A 12,704-nucleotide genomic window follows, 5' to 3' on the forward strand; every position below is an offset into this window, starting at 1 on the left:
TAGCAGTGTGTTCCAATATAAGCGGACACAAAACCTAAGAGCTATATTGAGTTGAGGACTTTTAATGATAAATCTAATGACCAAATTCAAACCAAGCTTCATGGTTGAATTGAATCGGACTCAAGATTAAAAAAATGAAAATGAAAAATCGAACCAATTTTATCCGTTTAATGTTTGATCAAATCATAATAAAAAAATATCTCAAATCTAATACGATCTCATCTGTATTCACTCTTAATACATAGACAGTTACATAGTCATCTCACATATGGGCTATGTGTACTAATGGGCTTGGGATGTTTTATTCCCAGCACACGAAACGACTCAAATGAGTATTTTTATTTATACTATTACTCCTTTGCTTTTCTTTAATATTCCAAAAAAATTAATTTTAGAATTATTTTGTACATTTCAGAAACTAATTTCTGGAATAAAAGGGTGTGCTTTGAAAAGAAAAAAAAAACGTTCAAAAACTAATGACCGCACGAAATTAGACTTAAAAAAAGAGAAACTAGAAAAAAAAATTGTAATTGCATAGATAATCTAGCAGAAAGGCTAGTAGGATATGATCCAGAAAGGCTAGTAAGAGATCCATGCAGTTCTAATACTAACTTATATCCGCAACCCGTTTTCTGTGACCAAAAATAAAATGAGTTAATCATCAATGTAATAAAGTTTTTTTACACCGACAATTAATTATATTTCTTAATTGTGTTATGTTATTATAAACACATTTATTTTTAGCAGTGACATGGCACAGTTAAGAAATATAATTGGTTGCCAGTGTAAAAAAATCTTTACACTGATAGTATATAGGTGATTAACTTAAATAAAAATGTTATAATGTTTTATTTAAGTCTTATAATTTCACCTACTTTAATTTTTAATTTTTATATTTTAAAATAATTTTTTTAATTGTTATATTTATCTTTTTTTAATATTTTTAGACCCTATAATTTAAGATAAATTTTTTTAGTTTTTATATTTATAACTTTTTAATCCTTTTTGTTCTTGTTAATTTGTTTTCGTAATGTTGTCTTTTGTGTTGATATGACATGTATTTAGTTTCTTGTGTTTTTTATATTGAATTTTTTTTTTAAATTATTCTAAATTAAAATTTTCAATGCTTCGTACCTTTTGTACTCTGATATATAACTGTCATGTTTACTCTCAACACAAAAACAAATGACATTAAAAAAAAAAATTGTACACCACACAAGAATTTTTTGACTCAATTAAGGTCATTATGAAAACATATTATAAGAATGAAGTTGTTTTTAAACTTTTTATCACTTTGAGGCAATTAACTATAAGGCTTTGTTTGGATTTGAGGATGGAAAAGGGGGAGTGGAAAAGGAGAGATTTGAAGGGAAAGTGAGTGGAAAATGAGGTTGTTTGGATTAAGGGAAAGTGAGTGGAAAGTGTAGAGAAAGTTTGTGAAAGTTTGTGAATGAAATGATTGATGTGATAGATAAAAATAAATTTTTTAATTGATAATTGTGAAAGATTACTATTTTGCCCTTAGGTTAAAAAAAGTTTATAATTATTATAATTAAAAGATAAATATATAAATTTTAACTAAAAAATTATAAAAAATTAATTTAAAAATAAATTAATTTAAATATTTGGTTTAAATTTAATGATAGATAAAAAATAAAAATTTAAGAGATGAATATATAATTTAAACTTTTACCCTTAGATTAAAATTGAGTATAATATTATTTATTATAATTAATAATAATTACAATAAAATTATATTAATAGGTATAATTTATTAAAAATATAATAAATAATGATAAGAATAAATATTAGAGAAATAATAAGAATCATAATAAATAATAATGATATTAATTATAATAAATAATAATATTAAAATTAATAAAAATGAAAATAATAATATTTATAATAATAAATAATAATAACAAAATATATTATGATAATTATATTTTGTAACATTATTTTATTAATGTTTATGAAAGTGTTATTATTATAATTTTATAAACATGTATTATTTTATTTTTTTTATATTTCCACTTTTTGATGTTAATATTTAATATATAATACCTTAAATTAAATATAATTATTTAATATTAATATTTAATTTATATATATATTAAATATTAAATATTTTATATATATATATATATATCAATTAAATATTATTTAATTTATATATATATATATATTAAATATTAAATATTTAATATATATATATATAAATTAAATATTAATATTAAATAATTATATTTAATTTAAGGTATTATATATTAAATATTAATATTATATATATATATATATAAACGTATTAAACATTAATAACAAATTAATGTGCCCAGAACGGCCCGTTCCGAAAGTGGAGTGGCCCGTTCTGGGGTTATTAAGTACTCCGCAAAGGTCAAAAGTGGAACGGCCCGTTCCAAAAGTGGAACGGCCCGTTCTGCGTTCGCATTTTTCTCATAGCATGCATTTTTGAAACGGGCCGTTCCGGGTTCCACTGGCAGCGAAAATACCATGCATAATCGATTATGCTTGGCCACATAATCGATTATGGCCTTGCATAATCGATTATGCCTCACCCATAATCGATTATGCAAAGCCATAATCGATTATGTGACCAACCATAATCGATTATGCTCCTTCGTATATGATCAAACGAAGACCTCCTTCCACAATCACTCACCACCAACACCCACCAGCCACCACCAGCCACCCAACGTCGAGAATCAACACCAACCCGTGGAGAACGTAAACGTGAATCCTCTGCTGCATGGCACATGCATGGGAGGGGCATTTTCGGATTTTCACAAATCCTACGTGGCTTTCAGCTCCTTTCTTCCCTTTTGTGCGAGGAGAGCAACAGTGCTTCTCCTCGCTTTTCTTCGCCTTTCTTTCGTTCCAAATCACGGGAAACAAACACACACAATCCACACCTTTCTTTGCTCGTGAAAAGTATTTCTCCGAACTCAATGACACCCATCCCATGTAATTTCTTTTTAAAAAATCGCTTGAAGAGTGACACCTGACATTATATTAGTGACGTAAGAGTTGTATGGGATCACTGTTAATGCATGTGACTCGGATATCACTTTTTTTTTTTTTTCTTCTAAATATTGTATAGGTGATGTTGTACTCAAATGTATTTTTATTTTTATTTATATAAAATGGTGTCGTTGTTCAGAAGAACAACATTTGAAAAAAATTAAGAAAACATTGGTGTTATTGTTTAAGATAACACCACTCATTACAAATGTGTTGTTATCTAGGATAACATGACGAGAGAAGTCATGCATGTGACGCTATTTGCAATAACATTATATGCTAGTATTTAATAAATAAATTTCAAAAATATAATTTTTTAATAAAAAATAAATTATTAATCAATAATATATATAGTAATTAATAAAAATAAAAAAAAATGGTAAGAAGAATGAAACTAGAAAATCCGTGCTCATCCTGTTTTAATCTGTTTTTGCCCCGCATGAACTTTGAATACATAATAGCACAAAGGGTTAATGTCAATTTCTGAGCATTAACAGCTGAAAAAGATAGGATTTTGGAGACGTTAAGATCATAGACATGCATAAAAGATAAAATGTCAAGAGCAGGGTGCCAGCATGTGACGCTGTTGCAGAGTGTCATATCCATGACTTCTTGTGGTGTTATCCTGAACAGTAACATACATCGTCAAAATGCTATAACCAGTGATGTTATCCTCAACAACACCACCAGTTTTTTTTTTTTTTTTAAATGCTGTTTTTATGAATAGCAGCACCGTTTATATATATAGAAAAAAGGCTGGAAATATATGTGTCAACAGTTTTTTTTTTAAATTATGCGTTATGAGCTAACCTACGACACTCACAGTTAACCTTTAACCATCTGAAAGAGATAGAAAATTTAAAAACAGCTTCATTCTTATAATATCAAATTTAAAAACACCTTCATTTTTATAATTAATATCTTTTCATATTGAGTTGGATAAAAAGTCTACAAAATAAACAACGTTAAATTTTACTCAATGAACTTAATTGGATCAAAAAGTCCACAAAACAAAAAGATTAAGTTTTACTCAATAGATTATTCAATAAAACATCTAACATGTCGACACAAAACAATGTTAAGAGAAATTAACAATACAAATTAAAAAAATTAAAAAATCACAAGTATAGAGATTTAAAAAGTTTATCTAAAATTATAATACTAAAAAAATAACTAAAAATTAAAATAGTTTATTTTAAATTATAAAAAATAAAAGATAAAGTAAATAAAAATTTAACAACTATTAAAAAAGAAGTATTTAAACTTAAAATAAAATGGTTCAGATATCACCATTAGCTCGAAACAAATATTTTAAATTCATTTATTTTGGAAGAGCGTGTGTGGCTCGTGTTTTGGAGTGCACAGATCCAGTTTCGTGGTGGCCCAAAAAAATAGAGTTAATCACTTATACACTGACATAACAGAATTAAAAGATAAAATTAGTTCTTAGTGAAAAAAATTTATACTGACAGTGTATAGGTGATTAACTCGAAAACATATAGATAACTTATAGTTTAAGAATATGCGAGAGCTTTTGAGCTTTACATGTTTCCGTCTTTGATTTCTCCTTCAACTCTTCAAGTAGTCGGTTAGTTCAGGAAAGTAGCCCTACGTAACAAATCTAACATTAATACAAGCTTTTCCCTTTCTTTGCCCCACCATATTTTAATGGGTACTCACTATTTCTTTCTCTTTATTTGCCACCTGTTTGTCGTGGAAGATCTTCAACTCATGCATCGCAATTATGTGTGTTCAAGTGTTGAAATAGTATGAAGCTGAAGTATACCATTCTCTTCCTAAGTGTAGCAAGTTATTATTCTTCTATTATCAATCACCTTAGAGCACACCAAATATTCTCATGAAATTAAAAAAAAAAAATGTCATACCAAACAATTTATTCTTCTCTTTGTTTATCTTACTCATAAGAAAGTTAAGGAATTTACAAATCAATGTCGTACAAGATTAGATTAGTTAAGGTGTATTATTATAGTTAACAACTCATAATAATGAGATTGGGAATGAAGCAATTCGAGACGAGTTTTTTTCCCCAGTACGATCTCATCTCGCACTCCTTAAATTAACACATCAAACCTATTTCCTCCTACTCAGACTACAATAAAATTTTAAAACTTCGTTGATTTTGTGCTGTACTTGTTGACATTTATTACAAGATTAAAATCAAAGCATCATTTCATCAATTAAAAAGAAATACGTGTTGGATAAGTGTAAAACTAGTCAAACTTAATTAATAATTATATCTTAAGAAAAAAAAGCTGCTCAATAAATTCAAATATTAAATAGATTTGAGCTTTATAAATAAAAAGTTATAGTTTAAAAGTGAAACACCTCTAAAAGTGTTTAGTCCAAGTTTTTTTTTTTAAGGAGACAAGTCACCAATAAAATTGGTAGATATTTTACACTCAAAATAAGATAACGTGAAAAATTAGATTCAATATTTTATAAAATAAATTAACTTGTATTTATTTATTTAAATAAATGTGGACATTTAGATTATAATTATTTCAATATAAACAAAAATTGAGAAAATATAAAAAGTTGGAACACTTATGCATGTTGTTAAAGATTTAATTATTTGCCATGTATACGAAGAATTCTTTGTTGGGAAAGGTAAAATATTTTATCTATGTGTCTCAAAAGCAATTAATCTACAACTATGTTACAAAAATATACAACCAAACTAGGTATTGAAAGCAATATTTCAAGTTTTCAACTTCATAGCATTTTCATTTAATGACGCTTGTTAAGAGTAATTTAAGAATATCAATAAAAAAAATGAATGCGTGATATTAAAATTTTCAATTACTTTCAAAAATAAACATAAACATTAAATAACATGTGTTTTAATATAATAAATATTTTTTTAAAATAGCAATTTTTTTTAAAAAACTTTGATGTTTTTGATCATTATCGTTATGGTATTAATGTTTTAGAAACCCCAAGTAAAGAGGGTAGGAAATGGAGACCTTAAAATGAGTAAGGGGTATTTCATTGCCTACAAAAACATAGAAGCGAACATCGTAAATTCGTAATTGAGAAAGTTGGGATTCAAGCAAACCCACTATACAATAATTATCAAAATTTTATACAACAAACTCATAACTAAGTCTTCTACATATGCAGATTAAAGTTCAATTTCTAATTATATATCGAGAAGAAACTTTGTTAAAAAAAATAACATTCATAACTGAAAAAATAATAATTTCGTTGGAGAAAAGAATTCTATACCAAATTGGATAGAAGTAGAATATAATGTAGCAATGATGTGTAAAAGTCCCGCCAGGGCGTGTAAAGATTTTTGTACGTAAATGTTGCATCATTAATAATGCTAGATCGATACCAAGTCATACTCGTGAACCACACGAGCCATATTAATCGCATTTACTAAGTACGTATACATAAAATAGAACGTCTTAGCTTGGGGATATTCATTAAACATAAATAAATAAAATATTTTGAATAAAAAATATGATTAAATAGTGTACTTTTATGTTAAAGCTTTTTTTAAAAAACAAATTTCTGTGGGGCGTAACGCAAGTAGGTATGAAAATGGAAATAAAGAAAGAAACGTAAAGAAGTCATAATCGTCGGCTTGTGTATTTAGCAAAGGAGATTGTTTGTTGGTATACTTTTCAGAAGTGATTCCAAGTTCTGTGGGCTATGTATTCGCTTGAAAACTCAGATGAAATGGCTCTACTTTGACTTTATATTATGTGGGTACATTGCTTATTTCCTAACTTCTAAACTCTTGCCCAAGTGAAAAGCATCTAAGTGCAAAGAACAAAATAAAAAAGCTTTTACTCTTTAACTTCCTTCCACATATTAACAATACAAGTTGACCATTCAAGTTTTGAACGCGCGTATAGGATATTCTTTCACTTATGAATTCAATCACAATATTACGCGGCTATAGTAATATTAATTAATCATCTAAATACATGCATCATTCCGATCATTTTGTGCTACTTTTTTAACCAAACTATTTCTTTAATGTGTAGACTTACAATTCTCTCTTGTTGTAGATATTCATTAGTTCTTGTAGATATAATTAAGGGAAATATTTTAAAAAAATAATTTTGAAAAAACTTCAAAATATATGATAGGGAACAGTTTTGATCTAAATTTGTAATTAAATGTTCTACTATGATTAATGATAAATAAATAAAAATATATTTAAATATATAAAGTTATATTTAAAATTTAAATAAGTAGATATTTTTAAGAGAAAATTACACTGATCTCTCTTGAAGTCTTTTTAAGTGACACATATTTCTCCTCTAGTTTTTAATTAATCTCCTTTATTTATTTATCTAAGTGACACATATAACCTTTTATATAAAATAACATCATTTATATATTGTTAAGAGAGAATAAATTATTAATACATGTATCAACTATTAAATGAAACTTGATCTCTTACTCAATTTTAACTTACAAATTATAACTTAAATATCATGTGTGTTATGATTTAAAAAGTATACTAACTTCAAAAAACAATATCAAAGAATATACTGAAAAATCATTATTTTAAAATTGAAGAACAATTAAAAATTTCATAAAGAACACATATCATTGTACATAATTAATAAATAAAAGATAGACGTGTATATGAATTAACTTAAACAGATCTTAAAAGAGATGGGTGCAATTTTCTCTATTTTTAAATATATAAATTATATTTTAGACCACGATAAATAATTTATATTGTAATACTATTATTTTTATTTATTGATAATTTATTTTAAAATATTAAAAATTAAATTTATAAATAAATATAATAAATTAAAATTAAATTAAAATAATTACTAAAAACTCTCTCTTAAAAAAATTATTGAAATTATTCTCATACAAGATAAGATTTCCTATTTTATATATAGGATAATGAGTCAAACTATCTGCCATTTGAAGTATTGGTTACAATATAATGAAAGTGAATACAAGAGTTTTCACACTTTTAATTTCAAGAACGACATTGTACATGTATCAATTCAATCTCTCGACATTTACAAAAGTACTTTATTTGGATAGCAACATTGTTAACAAGCATATGAATGATTAAACATCAATATCAACATTATCTGAGTTTTATGTAACTATGGTGAAGAATTATCTATATGTATACAAAAATTGTAGCTATCAATTCACTTATATGTAATATACAATTTAATATAAATATATATATTTTTAATGACCATTATTTATTAGTCATTATTATTTTTATTATATATTTTTTTATTAAATAATTATCATTAATAATAAAATTTAATATAATAAATTAAAAATTTGTAAAATTAATTATAAAATAATAACTTGTAAAAAATAATAATAATAAGTATGAGCAAACGCACATGACAGCGGCACAATGTATTCATTAAAACCAATGTTGATATAAATTTGGGTTTGTGGTGAATTTATAATGACAACATACTCGTTATTGAAAATATAACTTTTAGTTATAATATTCAATTAATGTCTTTGTTAAGAAAATAAAAATAAAAAATCATTTTTAATTTAATAAATATTTTATCGGAATTTGCAAGTGCTCTAGTGATAGATGATATTGTCTTTGCTTCGATATATGCAACAATGGAGGACATTTGTAAAAACACTTTGACTTCAATGTTCAAGTTAAAAGGAGATCTAGGTAGCACAACAAGCATTCTTCATATTACAATTAATCTTTTTGATATATTAAGATTGATTTAAAATGACAATCTCCCTTAATATATATCAAACTTTAAAGATTCTTCAATTTTACAGATACAATAATTAAGCAAGATTGCTAATAATAGGTTCACAGACAAGAGAAACAAACTCATCAAATGAAATAATAATTAAAAGTTATCAAAACTTAATGATATATATTTTCTTAATTTTCTAAAGTGAGATATCGAAATAAATCAAGATTTTAAAATGAAATAAATGACCTTTTAAGTGAGATACTAATAAATAAGATATTATTATTATTATCAAAAAATAATTAATGCTTTTAATCTTTAAAAATATCAAATATTTTGAATTCTGAAAACTACCAAACACATAGATAAACAGATAAGAGGTTGTTTCAATCGAGTCATGTTACATAAATGTGTTAAATACATATGACAGGAGAGTTTTGTTGTATACAAATGCCTTAAATGTACAGATATTTATGATCTCTATCAAGAAAAGATAATTAACATTTAAAGACAAATTAAAGCTTTCAAAGTGAAAAGATGAGGCAAAAGAAATAAAGTGTTAGGATAATTATTAGCAATATCGTGGAGGAAAATATAAAATCGTGTAAAAAGATATTGTTAGTCTTATGAATGGAGCATGTCTAACTTGCCCTCATAAAACTAACCTGTAATTTGTGAAACAAGTTATTCCTTATCCATAATATTAATTTGTAAAACAAAAATTATTTCTTACTTATATACATAATTTTATTCATATTATTAATTAATATGTAATCTTCACTACATCATTAGTTAAAAACAAAACATTTCAAGCACAAGATTTATAGCACTAAATATTTATAAATATTTAATAATGCGTAGATAATAGTAGATTCAATAACTTAAATAAGTTTTGATATTATCTTAAAATATGAAAATATGATATTATCTTAACTAAATATTAAGTCATATCACTAATGTTAGTGTGGGATCTCCTTCATACTGATTATTCAAACATAGTGTAGAGAACAATCTTATGCTGTGAAGTTAACAAAATTGTGCTGATAGGAATTATCCAAATGGATGGAGGTTCCATGGATGGGAGATTCGTGGACATCCTAACTTGATTGTCCAATTACTAACGCTTAATTACACGTAATTATTAGACCATGTAATGTAACCAAATAAAATTCATAAAAAAACTAGACATTATTGACCAAGTAAAAAGTTTTTGTCTGAATAAAATAGCTGGCAGACAGGCATTTGTTTTTATTTCGTGTTCACAAGACTAACAGAATCCTCATCCCAAAAGGACAAACTCGTGGTCCACACCAACGCAACTGTCAACTGCTTCTACCGCAATTCTTCTGCAGTTTCCTATCTACAGAGTCTTCGAGATTCCTATTTGCAATTAACTATTATTCCTTATTAAAATGTTTTTGGTGAGAAAAGTTAAAAACAAAACAGGATTTGGTTGAGTTGTCAACTAATGTTAACCGCTCGATTGAATTGAACAATTGATTCTAGGTGGACTAGGTCAACCACCATGACGGTTTGTTCGGGTCACACAAAGGCTACTACTACCACCTAAAATCTTACCTGCCATTAGCAATTGCAATTGCAATTGCAATTGCAAATGCATCGGAAATAAAAAAGAGAACAACGGGTCCTACTCCTACCTCACATGCCATTTGCTCTAATTCTTGAAATGCACACCACCGTCCACCACTACAACCAGATGGGAAACTTTAATGTATTAAAATGTCTATCTGTTATACCAAATTGATTCTTCAATGGAATGTGACAAATAGGTAAATAATGGGACATCTTTTGAGTTACCAAATTGAACAACTTGGTAAGTTGGCATACACTTTCCATATCAAAACCAAACTGATTTCAGTTTCAGAAAGTCCAAAAAGCGAAAGCAATTCATTTCCATGACGCTTGAATCAATTTGATTCAGCTGCAAACAATGAGTTACAAAAAGAATTTACATGGCAACAAGAAGTTCGATATAAAACCAGATACCAAGTGCAAATAAAATAAAAAAAGAATCACAATTCAGAACAGAGCCCAACTAGTTTCTCCTTAGTAAAGAGATTCCACTAACATTCTGTTAGCTTATAAACCCTAATCCAATTTATTTAAAATCTATGAATAAGCGTATGTCCACGAAAACAAATGAGTTAGTGGGGAAATATTAGTGTGAGAAATGTATCTAAACTAAACCCTAATTCTAATGAGTTAGAAGGTATAGAAATACGGAGATCCAAAAGTCGAACAGAGTAACCTTGAAGAATAGGAATTGAATTGATTCAGGATTCAGCGTTTCCAAGCGTAAACGAGGAGAGAAAAGCCGACAGGAACGAGGAGTTGGTTCTCCTCGACACTGGACCATTCCAAGACGGAGGAGAAGCTTCCAGTGGAAGAAGAGGAGCAACTCTTTCCCATTTTGGCCCACTCCGAAGCCCCCAAATTCCAGTTGCTATCTTGGTCATCGTGGTGCTGGAACTTGAAGATGAAGATAGCATGGGCGTTGTTGTTGTGGTTGTGGTTGTGGTTGTGGAATAGCCAGTTGTAAATGTCCCAGGAGATTTGGACGTGGACGCCGTCGACCAGAACACGGTGGTTCCCCCTGAACTTCCACTTGAGGCGCTTAATCTGGAAAACGGTCTCCCCGTCGAAGATGAAAGAGAGGCGGGAGTGGTCCCAGTCGATCTGGATGAGACGCGCCTTGCCGGCGAAAGCGGCGCGCGTGGAGTAGAGGGTGTCGGCAAAGACGTGTTCCTTTTGGAGGAGGAGGAGCTGGGGGGTGTTGGGCCTGTGGGCCTTGGAGTTGGAGTGGGCCTCTTTGGGGGAGTCGCCCAGGAGGAGGGTGATGCGGTTGTGAACTACAAGAGCGACGTAGAAGGCGGAGAGGGGCTCTGGGGAAGAGGAGAATTTGGCTTTGGAGAGGTTCCAGAAGAGGTGGGTGTTGGGGGCCAGTTTCTTGGAGCCGTGTTTTTTCCAGAAGAGGAAGGGTGTTATGTGAAGGTGGAAGGAGAGGGAGTCGAAGGAGTCATCGTGGTGAACCTCAACGTGGAGGGAGCGTCCCACCATGGAGCGGGACCACGTGATGGAGACGGGGCCTGTTTCGGTGTGGTACACGGTCAGGTTGGAGGTGGTTGTGGTAGATGGACGGAAGCATGAAGGCAAAGGGGATGACATTGTTTGCGATTGCAGAATGAGAAATAGAAAAGGGAAGAGTGTGGGTTTTATGCAAGGGGGGAGTTTCTTTCTTTTGCTCTACCGCCTTAACAAATCACGCCATAAGAAATGAATTAATACTTTTTTTTTTTTTATTATAAATCATAGTTGATATGTATTAAAAATTAGGATGAAAGTTTATTGATAATACTTTTTCATTTTTTTATTTTAAGTCTTTAATCACTAATTTATCAACACTTATTAGTATTTTTATATCATGTAAAAAATAAGGTGTGTATAATATTATATCAACATATAAGGTAATGAAGACGTATGGTGTGTAGGGTGCAAAAACGAATGGATAAACCATTTGTTTTATAAATGTTCATCATTTTCTCAGTTATGTTAATCGTGATTGATACGTGATACTTAACCAAGCTAATGCTCATTTTCAACAATTTGTAAGTTTAATGAGAGGAAAAGGGTTAGATTTGAAAGTTGGAGGGTGATGTGGTTTATAGTGAAATGGATTCTATGGGAGGTCACTAATATTATGTTGTTTAATAACAAACAAATTCAGTTAGTATATATTGTAAAGTCAATAAAAATTAAAGCATGGAGATGATTGAAAGCAAAAAAAAAAAAAAGGTTTAGTTATTCAATGAGTTCTTAGATTATGAACTCATTGATTTGATTGAGTGAGGTTTGTAACATTGTATGTTGTGATAGTGTTATATTACACTTGGTCATTTTATATCATAGAGTGAGTTGTTAATCAGTGTTAAGATGTTCAGGGGTCTGAGA

At 28.6% G+C, this 12,704-nt stretch overlaps 1 protein-coding gene across 1 annotated transcript; it reads right to left on the minus strand.

Moving 5' to 3' along the window:
• Positions 1 to 10,624: 10,624 nt before the first annotated feature.
• On the minus strand, positions 10,625 to 12,008 carry LOC109797309 (uncharacterized). The gene has a single exon (XM_020357305.3). It carries the CDS (start codon positions 11,919 to 11,921, stop codon positions 11,037 to 11,039), a length of 885 nt encoding a protein of 294 aa, XP_020212894.1. The 5' UTR covers positions 11,922 to 12,008; the 3' UTR covers positions 10,625 to 11,036.
• Between the last annotated feature and the right edge of the window lie 696 nt (positions 12,009 to 12,704).

This window comes from Cajanus cajan, chromosome 6, assembly GCF_000230855.2.
Source record: "Cajanus cajan strain Asha chromosome 6, NIPB_CcT2T_4, whole genome shotgun sequence".
NCBI classification, from domain to species: domain Eukaryota; kingdom Viridiplantae; phylum Streptophyta; class Magnoliopsida; order Fabales; family Fabaceae; genus Cajanus; species Cajanus cajan.